This window comes from Metopolophium dirhodum, chromosome 2 (assembly GCF_019925205.1).
Source record: "Metopolophium dirhodum isolate CAU chromosome 2, ASM1992520v1, whole genome shotgun sequence".
NCBI lineage: Eukaryota > Metazoa > Arthropoda > Insecta > Hemiptera > Aphididae > Metopolophium > Metopolophium dirhodum.
This window is the reverse complement of record NC_083561.1, coordinates 23,976,570-23,994,107: the sequence shown is the minus strand read 5'-3', so window position 1 is coordinate 23,994,107 and position 17,538 is coordinate 23,976,570. Positions and strand designations below refer to the sequence as shown.

The 17,538-nt window shown below is 37.1% G+C and overlaps 1 protein-coding gene across 16 annotated transcripts in view; it reads left to right on the top strand.

The window, feature by feature from the left end:
• LOC132938226 (homeotic protein antennapedia-like) overlaps positions 1-14,592 on the top strand; it is a 204,848-nt gene extending 190,256 nt beyond the window's left edge. For 15 of the 16 annotated variants that reach the window (XM_061004938.1, XM_061004932.1, XM_061004944.1 and 12 more), the window contains one exon: positions 10,909-14,592. In XM_061004938.1, the coding sequence (XP_060860921.1) occupies positions 10,909-11,159 (251 nt within the window). In that variant the 3' untranslated portion in view covers positions 11,160-14,592. The remainder of the gene's footprint in view (positions 1-10,908) is intronic. The other variant, XM_061004945.1, reaches the window with a different exon arrangement.
• Positions 14,593-17,538: the final 2,946 nt, after the last annotated feature.

The following is a 17,538-nucleotide window of genomic DNA, read 5'->3' as shown; positions in this document are numbered from 1 at the left end:
CGTACACATACACGCTTTACTCATTATTATGTTTATTTTTTCTTCCGCAATAAATAATATAGTAGAAAATACATAAAATGGTTTAAATTGTTTGCACTATCGCAGGTTTTATAACTAAACACTAATTGGTATTTCTTACTTTATTTAATATTTATATTTGCATAGTATAAATATATCAGCAGCATGATGCACTTTTACCTGTTGCATATATACACAGAGTAATTACTGCAGTAGTTTAAACATGTACTTAAGCCACTAAATGATAATATTATTAAGCACTAAGATTATATAACCGTGTATACACAATATTGAAAGCAAACGCACTTTAGCCTGTTTTAGTGTGGCACAGCCGAACATTTTTTTTTCAATCGTTTTCCGAATTATTCGTCGCGGTATTCTAAATTATTTTCTTAAGTTTATCGATGTATATTATTCTTCAAGACTCGTTTTTTTCGTCTTGTATTTATTGTTATTTTTTTTGTTTCCATGATCGTTTGACGTGATCATGAAATATTATTATAGTAACACTATTGTATTTATCATATTTAGTATAGAATTCCTGTACAGGCATATCAATTACTAAAGATATTCAATGAAACATATATTATTATTTACTACCTAATATAATTATTGGTATATTAATAAATTAAAAGTATGGGTTTTATTTAAACGATCGTTTATTCATATTGTTATAATATTGTGAAGTGACTGAGATCGTTGATATCGTAAAGCGATTGAAAGTCGTATAAATTCCAAAACTTACCGTTCTTGAGTTTTAAACTTACATTTTTTTTACCATAGTTTTGCATGTTTATTATTAAATCGGTGAAGGCTTTCATTATTTATTTTATAACATTATATATTATGAAACCTCCAATAACTCCTATTGGAAACTTTAACAGTTTAACTGCAGGTCTAACTACCCGATTTGCTCGAGACGTTAAAGTTAACAAACAAGTGGTTATTATTACTATTTTTTTTTTAAATCCCACAACAATCAGCTGTTTATAAAATATGTAGGCGACGATGTGTGCACCAACGCTTGTTTTTTTACATTTCTATCTAACGTCAACTGATTTATTAATTTTGCAGGCGTGGAATTTAGATAGTTTTGTATAGCATTAGGGATAGTGTATAGTACCTATACATATAGTTTTACCACTAATGAAAACCAGCAGCAGCTCGTCACATATTATCTCGAGCGTGGCCCGACAATTTAAAGCATATTGTCTTCCTTATAAAAAACATAAATAATTATACACTAGACCATTTGTAGTAGCACTAGTAGCAGCAGAACTGCGATTATGCGATGCAATGAAAATTTCCTATACCGGATAGCAGAATCCGCGTATTTGATGTGCTATTATTCTTATCAGTCACGTCGTACCCATTCGTTTCTTTTATCTCATACTAATGTATATCGTCCGGGATATTCACCACGGATGACGTATAAAGTACATATTATTATTAACAGTTGAAAAATGTAATTGTTATGCCCTCCCCCTCACCCCTCAAAAAAAAATAATAACATAAATAATATCATGGTTTTTAAACAACGCCGATTTGTTAATAACTTCTCATTTCTTATTGTAGAAATTAAAAACAATTCACGAATAATATAATAAATTCGTAACTAAATATATGTTCACAGTGGAAGGGATGAACCATAATATTAATACAATAATAACAATAAGAAATAATGGCAAAATATTAACGGATAACCAACTACATTTTGCAACTGATCAAACTCATATCTTGTGTAGGTTATAGGTTGTGTTAGGTATGCGTTTGTGCTACGCAATAGTGGGCGGTGTTTATAATTTACACGGGCGTTTATATTAACATTTCGAGCGACTGCAGCGTCGTGATTAATCTCTTTAAATTCCTAATTTTTTTTGTTCCCCCGTTTATTGTTTCGCTCAGTAAAACACATCAAAAGAAACGCGTGTCGAGCGATCCGTCAAAGTTACGCGGGGCAAAAGTTTGAGGTGCGGTGCGCCACCTCCGCCGCGGTCCGGGGGGTCACCGCTGCAGCCGGTCGCCGGACCAACGGACATTTTTATAACTTTTTTTTTTCTGGCAATCGTAGGTATGATATAATAATATTATAATGTAACGCGCTCTCTTACTCGTACGAAAAAAAACGCAATATTTTTTCGGCATGGTGTTGCACCTCGTTTTGCGCACATTTTTAAAACGACGACTTCGTCTGCAGCGCACGAAAATAATTAGTTTTCAAAAAAAAAAAAAAAACCATTGACCTGGATATTATACAAACTACGTCTCGTTCGCGCATAATAAAGTATGTACATATAGGTATACCGACCACCGCACAAAAACGGTATATACGCAGAGAAAAACGTTTTGGTTTATACTTATCCTGCAGTATAATATAGACACTTGTAAATATAGTCACTTGGTATGTATACTGTATAAATGTATAAATGCAGCGTGGTTTACTTTATTAATTTAACTGCGATCAAAACGCGACGTTCGTGCCGCACTTGCTCAATCGGCTTCTCGGTCTATACGTATCTTTTTAAATCGAACCGCTCTTTTCGATAGGTACACGAACGATATAGTTATTTCGCGCGAACAAATCTGCGGCGTTTCCGTATTATTAATTTCGTCTCTCGAACGATATGATAATAATGTATCCGTTTCGACTGCTTCGCTCAGCCTCCTGCGTAGACGTGATGGCGTTCCCACGACTCTCGACGATATATAGAAATATACGCACTTATTATTGTTATATTATTATTCGACTACAAACGCAGCTACGTATATAACTGTCATGTGTATATATACACAGTACGAGTCTCACGCGGGTTTTTCGGCTCAGCTGGCGTACAGATTATTATACGATGATGATGTCGTCATTGTCGTCGTCGTACGTATATAATATTATTATATATACAGCCGGTGACGAGCGCGTATATACCTAAAACGAGAGGAGGATATAGTCAGCGTGACCGTGTGCATCGTGATAATATGGCGGGCTGTGGGGGGGGGGGGGGTCGGGCCATAACTCATAAAAATATATATATTATATAATATGCGTGCGTTTGCTGTGCAGCGTGTCCCGCCGATCTATACAGATCTACAGATTGTGCCGACGTCACGGTCGTCGGAATTATACACATTTATATATATATAGGTATCTGTGTGTATGCGACTGGTGCAGACGCCGAAGCGACAAACCCGAAAGAACGCGGGCCCGTATAGTGATTTCCCTCGCGCATATACTTAATAAATATTATGTAAATCTGTATTAATCCAACGTGTAGCGAGTGCGCGCTATAAACTTTGCATATACCGGTACCTACAGCATCGGCTGATACTTTCTAAACAATAATAATAGCGTTCGCTCTGCCAATCGATATAGTAACGCGCAATTCCTACGTTAAACTTCGTATCCTATACTATCTTGTATTATACACGCGATATCCAGACACGTTACAATGTATACCTATATACTGTGCCCGTATAAGCCGTAAGGAGAAATAATAAAGTCTTGAGCAAAAAACACAAGGTGTCTAATTTTAACCACACGTCTGGACTTATCACGAGTGGAGTGCTGGGGTAGTCCTCATATATAGCGTTGTCCCTTTTCAAAATGGTCGGCGCGGTGGCGTCTGCGGTGATGTCGGCGGCGGCGGCGCTGCACGGTGTGTCGGACACGACGTGCAGGCGGCGGCGCGACGTATCGTCGGCGGATGGATGGGTCTCGGGTGGGACGGGGGCGGGGGACTATCCGTCATTTTGGGTTCGCCGCCATGAGGGTGGTTGGCTGTGGCGGCGGCGGGTTCTCCGAGTTAATTAACTCTGTGCGCTCTCCGCGACCGAACGCCGCCCGTTTACGTGTATATATATGCAATACGCGCGTCGTAATTAATATTTGCCTCGGTTCTCCGACAGACGGACTGCGCGCCGCCGGGTACACGCGAACAATCTTTTACCGAATTAAAACCATCGCACCGGAGCGGCAGTCTAAAAATAAACGAAACGTTTTTTTTTTTTTGTTTTTTCCCCACCCGTCCTTTATTTTATCACAATTCAATAATGTACATCGGCTTTATAACCATATATCGGCCTATATGTATATGATATACGATGACGATTGCAGAGATGACAATTAAAAGTACCTCGGGTGTCTTACATTATAATACGGGTATAACTCGGATACAATTTGTAGGTGTGATCTATATAGGTAGCTTATATATATGACGTTATTGGAATATATCGTTGTGCTGATTTTCCGTTAAAGCTTTCTGTAGATTTCCTACGACTCGCGACGACGACTTGGTATATTCGTTTGAAATACGTACTCGATAGATATTTTTATGTTTAAATACGTGAACACAATACACACCAAATATTTTCGATAAAGAAGTAATCTTTAACATCATCAAATAGTTTACTCATTATATAGTGAAATGTTAAAATCCACTGTCAATCTGATCTCAAAGTTGCAGGAATTAATTTCTTTAAAATAGTTGGATTTCTCTAAAAATAAATACTATTAGCTTAGATATGCATTTCATTGTCTGGGCAATATTATGTGTGTTTCAATAAATACTCTTAACTTATGAGTCTCATAACTGATAGGTAATCGATTTACCGTTTCCAAATGATACCTATACAAAAATAGATTTGAAAGAAAAACAAATGATATTTTATGGTCGTTTATAAGATATTATTGTTATTATTACGTATCGTCCACGATGATACGATTTTTTTCTATATTTTCCTCCTACAGTGAGCGTCTCCGGCGATACAGCCTGAAACTTTGCGTTCAGATTTACTACTCCCCCGAGGCTGCGCCGGGCGTTTTTTCCGGTTAGCCATAAATTTCCTCTAGTTTTCTTTAAACGGTCTCTCCTTAGCTAACCGACCCGTGTTTAGAGAGACGACCGATAGCGCCGTGTTAGCTGTTGGTTTTATAAAATACGTAACAATATGTTTGGCGCTGATTTCCCCAGTACCTATAGTCTGAACGAAAATGTCACGTCTTCGCGGTCAGATGTGTTGTTTTAGGTTATGATTGGGACGCGTAAATTATCATCTTAATATTAAATAATACATGGTGGTCTAAGTTTTCAACATTTTAAATACTTTTCGTTTTTGACATTTAATAATCGCGCATTTCGAAACACCAGTTATATTTTAGAGCTGCGTGTGCATTATAATAATAATAACAATAATAATAGTTGTCCCGCCCGCTATACTCTTCGCAACCGTTATTATTATTATAATATGAACTCGTAAACTACGCCTGTAATATAATTAATCGTTTAAATGAATTTATAACGTCGCTGCAGTTAATAAAGGTTTAAGCAGAGGATTACGCGCGTGTAATACCAAGTCTCGAAGATTCGGGTTTACAAACAAATAGTTTTATGTCAGTTAAAACGGTTTTCATTGAAACCGATTAACATATTTTATTTGAGTCGTTTAACACGCGTATGCATAATATATACTGGGATATTATACAAATTTCCGTGACCGTGAGAATATTAATGTGAATATAATATGTATATCCAAACGCGTGCATGATGGTTATTTAATTCTAGATTTAAATAGTAGCTAAAGATAGCGTCCATAAACGATTGTCACATAACACCACGTCTATATAATAACGCGCTTACGGATATCGGGTGTCCTAGGAAATACAGACAATTTTCTAGTTAAATAATTTCTATCGATGTGTCGTCGTCGCGGACGTGCAATACCTATTATATGAGAAAAAGTCTGCATCGAAACAAGAATATAGATAAATACATTATAATAATATGAAGATAATAATATTATATATTGTTATAATTGGTTAGTAACTCAAAATGAAAATAAAAATTTACACTCAAAAAGAAAAACTTTACCTACTTTATTATTATAGATGATAGGTACATTCTATGTAACTCTCGGTATAACTATTATTGTAACTGCACCGCGTATAAATCTACGAGGGCCATTGATGATGTTATAGGGCCGCTTTACCGACCGCGCAATGACATTTTATGACCAATTTAAAAATTTTGCTTTGTATAGAAACGCAGTAGGTATAGTAAATAGGATAGATCGGCACTCCGAGTGATTAATCACGGAGATTTCATCGCCGCTAACGAACGTTGTCTTACACGCGCGATCGTTGTTATTATTGCAATTTGCAGTCTCGCCGCCATTATAATAATAATAATTAGAATATATTAGGGAAGTTCAACAAAAGTTTGATAATTTCGGATATTGTGTATTCACGAAATACATGCCGCTTTTTCCTTATTGCGATTTTGGGACCCATATATTTTCTAATTTCCTAAGTGCTATACGCGCGAGTCTTACGGTAGTCGTTAGGAGTTCATATTTGGGGGGAGGGGGACAAAAAAAATACAAATTACTCTCGGTACGTCTGTCATGTACGTAATATTATATACGCCTCTAGAGCCGTCTCTCTTATTTTCTCTCTTACCCTCTCTCACTCTTTACAATCTCTCTCATTCATTCTCTCTCTCTCTCTCTCGCCGACCATATCTCTTCCTACCACCACCCCGTTATTCTATATCACTCACTCCCCGGAGGAGGCCGCCGCTTTATTCCATTTGACACACACATGGCAGTTGCCGCCGTCGTGAGCCTTTTACGTTTTTGGTAAATCTCCCTTTTATATATATATATTATTTTTTATTTTTACTCCGTCTCTCCCTCCTTCACTCACTGCTCTCTCACTCCCCTCTCCCTACCTCTCACTCCGTCTCCGGTTTGGTGTGTATTTTTTTTTTCATATAATACGGTTTGGATGCTTACGCACGCGAGCGGCGGCGACCGGTCCCCGGTGGGAACCGCCGCCGCCACCGCCGAACCGCGCGCGCTGCCCCGGAGGCCGAACGAAACGGGGCCTGCCCGCCGCCGCCATAAATCTTCGTCACTTTTGACGCGCAACGTCTCTCCTCTCTCTCCCCCGGCCCACCACCGTCTCTCTTCCTGTGCAGCCCACCCCCCGGTCCGTCCGCAGCGTCAACCGTCCGACCTTCCACCGTTCCGCCCCGTCAACTGTTCCCGGCGGTGACCCCACGACTTTCTTGTTTTCGGCACACACACACACACACATGCTGGCGTCCAAGGACTACGGGTCCCTACGTGTGTGTGTATAGCCGACGGCTGCACGAAAACGTCGAGCCCGTCCAAATAATCTGCTTTGTAATACGGTGCAGCAGCAGTATCCTCTCCCTCACCTTGCTCCCCCGCCGCAGTTCCCCTTTTGGATCTAAGTCTATCCCCCGTTTTTAAGTCCGACGGCGGCGTACTCGGTATAGGTATATATACTCCACTCGCGTGTGCATTGGATGTATGTATAATATGTGTATACACGTGCGGGCCGGGCGCGCTATTAATACGTGTCCTCTTGACGCGCTGCAGCTCACGACGAAATCCTTTTATCATATATACATACGTACACACGCACTCACACGTATATATGCTATATACAACGCGAGGTATATAATGTATTATTATATGTACAGCAGCGATAGCGTCACGCGGCCGCGAGTGTGTGTGTATGGGATTACATACGAGTATACTTAAGTCCTCGTGATCAGTCTGTGCGTGCACACGGTTCAACGGACTTCCGCGCGCTTAATACCTATACTAGATGCGTACGACGTCGTTACGAAACCGGAAACGGGACGAATAGACTAAGAACCACGCTGCATTATTAGATTCGTACGTTAAAGTCGAACTCGTTGAACTTAGCTCAGTGCGCTGCGCCCCTCCTGATCGCAAAGTCCACGAGACCATGTCGCGATATTCTGAAGTAATCCAATATACCTACTTACAGTCAGTCGTTTAATCGTCGTGTCTTGCAATACGAAATATTATAATATCTTTAATATACTTATTTCCACTAAATTACAATAGCAGATATTTTATAGAGCAGCTCGCACATGATGTGCGTTCGCCTATATATATATATATATTCGATTGGTTTTCTACAATAGGTACAATGTTTTTAACGAAAAATATAATATTATTCTCTCTCTACGGTATCTCAATAATTATTCGCAAATTTATTCAAGCAATAAAAAATAAGAAATTTCACGATAACCGATTTTTGCGTTTCCTTTCTTCGTATAGATATAATATATACCAATATATACTGTAGCTGTATACACTATACAATATATGTTTATATACCTACTCGATATACCTAATAACCAACGAGAAATACCCTCGGATGTCGGATACACGTATAATATTATATAAGTATACTATAACACAACAATGCTCAGTGTTCCGCACGCTATAGGAAAAAAGCGATTAATTAAAAACGCTCGTCGATCGTTTCCATTGGCCGCTCGCGGTGTGTACAACCGTCGACATTATTCCCCCTCGCGGCCTCCGGTTGTTATATATACAGTTGGTATATAGACACATACACACACACATATATATATATATTATATCGTAACGACTTCGGTTGATCGGTCGGCTGCAGTGGCCGTAAATGCGTCTTCACGGCGATTTCCTTCCCCCACATCAAAAACTCGTTAAGGTCTTTGTGCGCGCGCGAAAAGAAAGTCTTAATAAAAGTTTTTTTCGTTGAAATTTTCACGAGGTTAATCGATCCCTCCGCTGCTGCCGCTGCCGCCGAAACCAGTACCCGCCTATTTATAAATAATAACCAAAAGGCATATTACTGTGGCCGGACCTAATCGTCCATTGTAGTTTACGGTCGTATATTATAATATCTTATATTGTTATATATAATAATATACTGATGTGTATGTAGGTTAGACGTGCGTATATTTGTACGCGTCACAGGCCTTTCTCCGTCTAATGTGCGTTTATTTCAATGGTAGAAAAGGGTTAAAACGCGCGAAAAACGTTCAATTCGCTCGAACAGAGCTGCTGCTGCTATTGCCACCGAAAAAACACTGACTGTTTGCTTCTAATATTATAATACCACGCCTGTTTATAATATAGCAATACGAATTATTGTCATAACTCATAATAAATAATCGAAATGTATATATTATGCTATTATCATACCTGCTGCAGTAGGTATAGATCCCATCGGGACGCCTGTGGGAATATCACACATAGTTTTGTATATATTATAATGTAGTGGGAGTTTGTTGTTATAAATACTTTGCATGATGTTAATTAACTAGAAAAATTACGATTTACTACTGTTTGTTTGCACGTTTTTTATTATACATAATATTACACTATTACTAGAGCTGTGAATTTAATGCACAAGGCAACTGTTGAATGAGCATAAAATATTACGCTCGAAATATTGGCAGATATATTTTTTTTATATACAATTTAAAATAAGCGGGTAAGTGGATGTCGCTCTGCTATACAGTAGGTTATAAGTGGGACAATGTATAATGGATTGTATTAAACTTGAATTCATTAATATCATTGTATAAGAAAAACGATTCTGAGCGGAGACGGCTATTATCAGTCTGGATTTTTAAATTTTTTTTATTTATTATAGCCTTTAAGTAGAATTAATATTATAATATTATAATTTTTTATACGTTGCTACGGTGATAAGCAAATCGTTAGAAATTAAAATCCCATTTTTCGTAATTTGTCAGTACTTTTCCCGTGGCATTAAATAACTATTGAGAAAATCGAAAAATGACCTCTCTAAAGTACCATCTTAATCCAATTTGCTAAAATATAAGGTACTATATGTTGAAATCGAAAAACTCCATCTGGTAGAAATTTTGTATACAGGATATAAAAAATAAAAATAAATAATAAACACCATTGTAAAACCACTCGCTCCGCTCAGAATCTAATATTAATGAATTATTTATTATAAATACATTCTAAATAATCCTTTATATACAAGTTTAAATAATAATTAAACAAATACCTACATCTCTTCTAAAAAATAACGCATAATTTTTGTCAACCTTACAGGTACCAATTATATGTTATAACATTATTAAGATATAAAAAATATAAAAAGCATTATTATAATCGCATTCGTGTCTAGAAGTAATTTTAAAACAAATTATGGCTGAAGTCGATTCCTTATACCTAGACAAAATGGAAATAAACAAATTATATGCAAATGTATCAAATTCACAGCCTTGGTTATTATTGTAATATACACATCGCACTCGCGTATAGGTATGACAATATTCTGTGATCTGCTGAAATAGATTATTATTTTATGTTAATTCATAAGTACCATTTTAATTTTCGATAGATAACTCGGATAACAGAATTATAATATGTATTGTAGGTATAAATGGTATAATATTATCGCACAACTCGCATCAATGTTTCTGACACTAGTCAAAAATGGTAAAATACATTTTAATAATTCTGATAATTTCGAATATGTCCTACATATTATGCGATTCTATTCCTACAGCGCATGTAGTTAACAAACGGATTTAGCACCACTGTATATAATAAATATTGTCGTACCTACACGAGCGTATAAAATACACGTCAGCGGTATAATATGATAGTGTGTAATATTAATGCGTCTAACGGCGTGTATATTATCATCATATATATTATATACGCTTATAACACGTATCAGCCGACTTGCACTGACGTCCAAGATTTAATTAGAATATTATATGCGATTCACTGGTGCAGCAACCACTGAGTAATGAACGTTAAACCCCTATTTTATAAACAGTTAACACATAAACATGATAAGGGGGGAATCCCCCCCACCGTGTCCTCGCGGTCTGCAGCCTATAACAATTTCATATATTATAATAGTATTGCCGTAAACAATATAGATAGACATACATATATATATATATATTAATACATAATTTTATATAACTATAAATCCAACTATATCCCCGAGTCGGGCGTCATCGGGCCGTCTGCTCAGCCTTATCAGTAGTTGTCATTGCAAACGTTATGTTTCAGAGCGGAAACGCGGCCGGCAGACGTATACCAGGTACCAGACGCTGGAGCTGGAGAAGGAGTTCCACTTCAACCGGTACCTGACCAGGAGGCGGCGGATCGAGATCGCGCACGCGCTGTGCCTGACCGAGCGGCAGATAAAGATATGGTTCCAGAACAGGCGGATGAAGTGGAAAAAAGAGAACAAGACCAAGGGCGGCGACGGCCAGGGCGGTGACGGTAGTGATATCACGCCGCAGACATCGCCGCAGTAGTGATAAAGCCGCGACTTCGCTCGTCATTATTTATAATATTATTATTATTATTATTATTATTATTAATATTATTATTATTATTATGATTATGATTATAATTATGATTAATACTGTTGTTGTACATAATATAATATGTACTCTCGTGCGCGCGTGTGTGTAGAAGTGAAATGGTCCTCAGTTTTCGAGTGTTGTACGCGCGTGCGCGTGTTGCTGCACTGCAGTGTCGTCATTGAGGTGCGCGCACCTACGATTTTGCCTGTTTGTGTTAGCGTTTGAGTGTGAGTGGTGCGCGTGGTCGAGATGAGATGTCAAGTCGTATGTTATGCAGGACGACGGCGGATTGTGACATTTTTCGCGTATTTACTTAAAACAAACAGAGAAACCAATTTCGAAATGATAATAATAATTATATAATATTATACACTGGTCGCTCTGTATAGCATATTGTATAATAATATTATAATAATTGGTCACCCCATATTGTAATATTGTTACTGCGATTATAGGGCGGTTTAGATGGTAAACAATAATATTTTTCTAAACAATAATCTTCTTACTGTAAATATTACATTGAAAATATAAACAAAAATTTCGTTCTGGGTATATATTGGTATATACGCATCATAAACGTATTTTAAATCAATTTTTCATTTTCCGAAAAGAAAAAAACGTCTTTTTATCAATTTTTGTCTTATACCAACGGCAATACTATATTATAATAATATATAATTAGGTACGTGTAAAATTTTCCCTCGCTTAGGAAACTTGTTCTAAGATTGTGTCTAAGTCATTATGTCGTAGGTTTTTTTTTAGTTCTCGTTTAAGTTTTATTTAGTTCTAAGCAAACAAATAATAAACGATAGCAAAGACGACGTAATAATAATTTATTAAATATCCAAAGAAAAATGACATACCTATAACGCGTGCTGGTCAACCGCGACTTACTCTCCGCCACTCGCGCCCACACACACAGACACACACTCACATATATATAAATATATGATATATGATATATATATGTATACGATATAATATAATATGTAATATGGATACATAATTATGATAAAGAGTACACTATGTAATATATTATTATTATTAGTTATATCGTAATAATTTTAAAAAATGAATATTTTGTTACGAGCGAATCGTCACGCGGTCGATGATATGCGCTCGGGATCTCAAAACCAGCTCAAATAACACGTCCTCAATAGTAATAATAATAATAATAAAATTAATAATAATGTATATATCTAACACACGTTCGTCTTATCTTAACACATACGTGTTGTACAGGATATATATAAAATATATATACATAGAAAAATTGTGTACTATCATATTATAATATTAAGTTGTATATAATATTATGTGTGTTCGTGTTTGTTTGAGTGTGTGTGTGTGTGTGAGTGTGCGCGTGATTATGTCTTTATATATATATTTCGGTTTCAAATTCCAGGACCAGTTGTTGTTTGTTTGTTTTTATTTTTTATTCAACTTATAGTGCCATTAGGAATTAGACTGGCACCGCGATTCGCGTCCGATACACACGGTGCTGCGATCCGATTTTTTTGCGATCGCCGCGGACTCTACATGATATTATCATATTAATTGATAATGATATTTTGTTTCCCCCGATCGTTGTTTTTGACCGTCGTTACAATACGTCTTAATTAGATCACTATTATACCAGCCAGACGCGTATAATATCATGTCATCTACCATATTATATCATTACCTACCTATGCATGTACTATGGTTGTATCGGCCGCGACCTTCGGTCACCGCGCACAGTCGCTGCCACCGCGCCGCAGTTAATGTCTAAATAATAAAATATGCATCCAACATAACTGCACCGTGTACAATATTATTATAATAACGTCGGTTTTTTTTTTCGCGCATACTGAATAAATGTGGGACCCCGGGAATCGTGCGCGCGCGATCGGACGTGGAATTGCGGTGAAAATAACAATAAGATAATAATATTAAATATCTATTATATTATTGTAACAATATAAAATGCTAACGTACCAAAGGTGGTATTTGCGTATACTTTTGTTTTTGTTTTTTATTTTATTTATTTATTTTCGTTTTAATTATTTTTCGTGTAAGAGAGAAAATATATAATAAGAGGAAAAATAACGCGTGACTCAAGTACATACATATATATTAAGTAATTATATATACGATTATTATTTATAAATTATTTGAATGTGTACATATATTATATATTAAAATTATATGTTTAGACTTTGTATATTGTAATAAGGTAAAAAAAAAAAAAAAAATGTTTATATATTAATTAGAGATCGGTCCATGCCACTACTTGTTTACTTGTTTTCTCACACAAACTATATATATATATTTTTTTTTTCGAATACACAATAATACTATACTTACTATATCGTTGCGGTACACACTCTGCGACTCGTTTTCGAAAAAATGAAAAAAATCTTTATGTGCAATTTCGTCGGCTCCTCGAATCAGCTGTTTCCGTAAACATAAGTACGCAGAACACCAATTATAATATTATAATAATTATTATAACACATGTGTTATGCTCGCGCGTAAGCGGAAATTATTGATTATCAGCCCGTTTCATTAATTATAATTATTTTCAACTGCAAATTATTATTATATTTCTCTTGTACATACATCATAGGTATGACTTCTATATGAATATATTATATAAAATATATATTTAAAAAAAACATTTATAGGAATAGTGTTTTTTTCGAAATTGAAATCGTTACGATTTATTTGACGCTATTTCCTCGTAATATTGTACAGTTCAGAGAGATTTTATTTATATATATAAAACAATAATATTAATATATACAATTTTATTATATTATATAGAAAAAGCGTGCGTGTGCTGGTAGATTCTTCATTTTATTAACTATTTTGTTTTTTCGTTTTTAATTTTATCATTATTATTATTATTTTTTTTGTAAAAAAAGAATTTTTGTATAAAAATTTATTTATTCTGCAAAGCCTGGCAAGGATTACCTCTAATTTATTTTTACATGCTAGGTAAAACAGTGTAAAAATGAAAAACGACATATATACGTAATTATTAAGTCTTGTTTATTTTTTTGAGTCGTGATAAATAACAATAATGTTGAGTACTTATATTGTAATACCAAAAAAGATAAAATAACAAAATTTGAAAAAAATCAATGTTGACACATTTTTTAATTTATCGACATTATTTAATTAATATTTTTAATATTTTTTCCGATTCAAAAAAAAAAATATATATATATACATGTAATAAACGGTCAGTACAATGAATATTAAGATAACTGAGTGTTGTTATGCGGCATTCACTATAAGTTCCTCCTAAAATATTAGAATTAGTGTTCGTTACATTTTTAGATTAATTAAGTAGAATTTTATGTTAATTAATTAAAAAAAAAAATGAACGTTTTTTTTTTTAATAAACAAAAACATGAAAAAAAAAACAAACAAATCTTCATACGCTATATTTGTACATAATTGTCATATTTTATGTATATGTGTCTTACCTTTATATATATTATGTGTGTCTTAAAGTACACACTAATCATACTATGCGCACACGATTGTGATCAACGCATGGCGCATATATTATTATTGTTATTATTATCATCATTATCAATCACATTCCAATTATACGATGTTATAAGATATTAACATATTATTGTTACTATATATAGTGGCTGCACTTTCGGCAGGCCGCTGCGATATCGTCAACATTCTATATTTATAATAATATCATCATCGCACTGCAGCAGGCTATATCTGCTGCTCTTGACGAAAAAAATAAAAATATATATTATAATACGATAATAATATTAATAATAATAATAATGCGTAATGCGCAACGTGTGTGCGCGTGCGTTTGGTATACGGCCAAACAGTCGCCGCTGTGTATTATAATATGTTATTATGTTTAATGCATATACGCACTGGCTGCAGCCGAACGCATATACTTAATTAAAAACAAACCTCCTCGGCAGGCATCGACGAAAAAACGTGTCCACGGAGACGAAGACCAGAGAAGAAAAAACGTCGCACACGATACTACTGTGCCTGCGCGTGTATAAATGTATATTATATAACAAAGGGAAACTATTCGTCCGTTTGCGGCACATATATATTACCTATATATTATAATATACCCCGTGAAAAAAACCGACGTGTACGTGTTAATATATTATAATGAGACGGGACGTGGAGATTTATTCGTGTGCGCCCTCCCCGCATCCCCAAACCACCCACACTTCTCCCTACACCCCCCCTGACCCCGCACACTCAGTTCCCATCACCCTTCCCTGAGGGCGGGTTCTCGGAGACACGATTCCGGAAACGCGTATAAGTAGGTACACGAATAACGAGATAACGCGACAAGACGTTAGGTATAAATTTTATTATTAAAATAATATTATTGTGTTATTATCACGACGAACATCGCGGTGGTGCGTCGGAGAAATCGATCGATCTATGTGCGGACGTATGCGGGTCGCGTCAAGGAAAATCGCTAAACTTCGTTGTGCGGATCGCCCGGAAAAAAAGTGTTTCGTCTCGGTCCGGTGTTCCGTCCGCGTTTTCGCGTCCGTTTATCGCGAGTCACGTGTGCGGTGACGTTGTGTGCGCGATTTTCGACCGAGTGTACCCACGGAAAGCGGCCAGGATACGCGTTTGCATCGACCGTCGCCATCGCACTTTGGATGCTGCATTTTTTTGCACGTGACTTCGGCTGCAGCTGCACCTGGGGCTGTCATTCGGCGTGATGCACCTGCAAATGTGACTTTGGCTGCTGCACCTGCGAATGTGACTTCGACAAGCTGTGACTGCACTTGTAGCGCACCTGCTGCAACGAAACCGGAAGTATTCGCGTCCGAATAGGTGAGTGATACACAGTTACCTTTGCTTATTATATTTTCAACTATATTATAATATTATATGGTATAGGTACAGCGCGTAGCATCATTATAATAATATAATACGCAGCTATAAGGCAATTTCGACGGAGTCAAAAACGTCAAAAACTTTAAATTATATATATATATATAACACATATAACGGTAAACTGTGTACACAGGTAGGTATAATATAGGTACCTATCTTTTAGGACGTTACATCAACCCCGATGGACACGCAACCGCGGTTATAATGGTATATATACGCATATATATTTATATAATACATATAGCGGTGAGAAATGTATAATATGTATCGTCTCTTTATCACTTCCACATCGTCGGCGAAAACCGCGGCGGCTACATAACACTATACAGCTGTACGCCGATGATGAACCCCGCTTCCGCCTCCCTGCTCACCATCAACGACGGTGAAAGCGCAGTAGCCGTTCGACGTGAGATATGGAAGTCGGTTAACCACCCCCTACGCACGCCTCCCTCCACCGCTATCAACCTTTACACACCCCTGCTGCACTGCACCTCTCGCGGCTCGCCGGCCACATAATCAATGGGCTTTTCGCACGAAAAACCCCTCATGCTCTGCCAACTAAGTATATATACACACACACACACATGGACGCACGTCGAGCGAGCGCGTATGCATTTTCACGTGGGTGAGCGTCGTTTCCACGTTCGTCGGGGTGGTAAACGAGAAAGTGCGAGAGGTGAAGACAGAGAAATAAAAACGGGATATGATTTTTTCAGCGCGTATTCGCTAACGACCCGGCGGCGAATAATATTTCTTTGTTGCTCTTTCTTCGCGTTATCGCGACGCGTTTTCGTTTTCCTATAAACCTATCTGCCTACGCAGTATATTATAAACTATATTATGTGGGAGGACGTGAAAGCCCACGTTCCCGTCGTTCTCGTCTCTGCAGCCTCGTATATCGCGGTGAATAGTTTTGTGTTTCGCTCGTGGAAGAAATGGAGCGTGTTTGTTTTCTCGCGGTGGATTTTGGAATTTGGATGTAGTATATTATAACTTACGTCTCGATCTCGAGGTTTTGTAACGTTATTTTATATATTTGCATTTCAACAAGTGAACATTTCTATTTAAATACTCACCTTCTATAACTTTGCTCACGCACTGGCGTGCGCGTGCCCCTGGATAAGGTTTAAGATTGTGAATATATTATTATGAGATACGCGCGCGTGTCTACCTGCTGCGGGGTAGGTTTTAATCGAAAACTCCGGACGCGGGTCCGACCGGGGTTTCGACCCCGTCGTCCGCTGCGCCATGAGTTTTTGCCGCTGCCCCCCCCCTCCCCTTGGCCTCGTATAACCGCCCCGCACCAAAACCACCTCCGCCGGAGTTCGCCCTGCGTGTGTAAAAATATATGCATGTACGCGACACGACAGCAGCAGGACGAATTCAATATCTCACGCACAGCAGTCGTGCTGCGGTCTACCACTGCCGC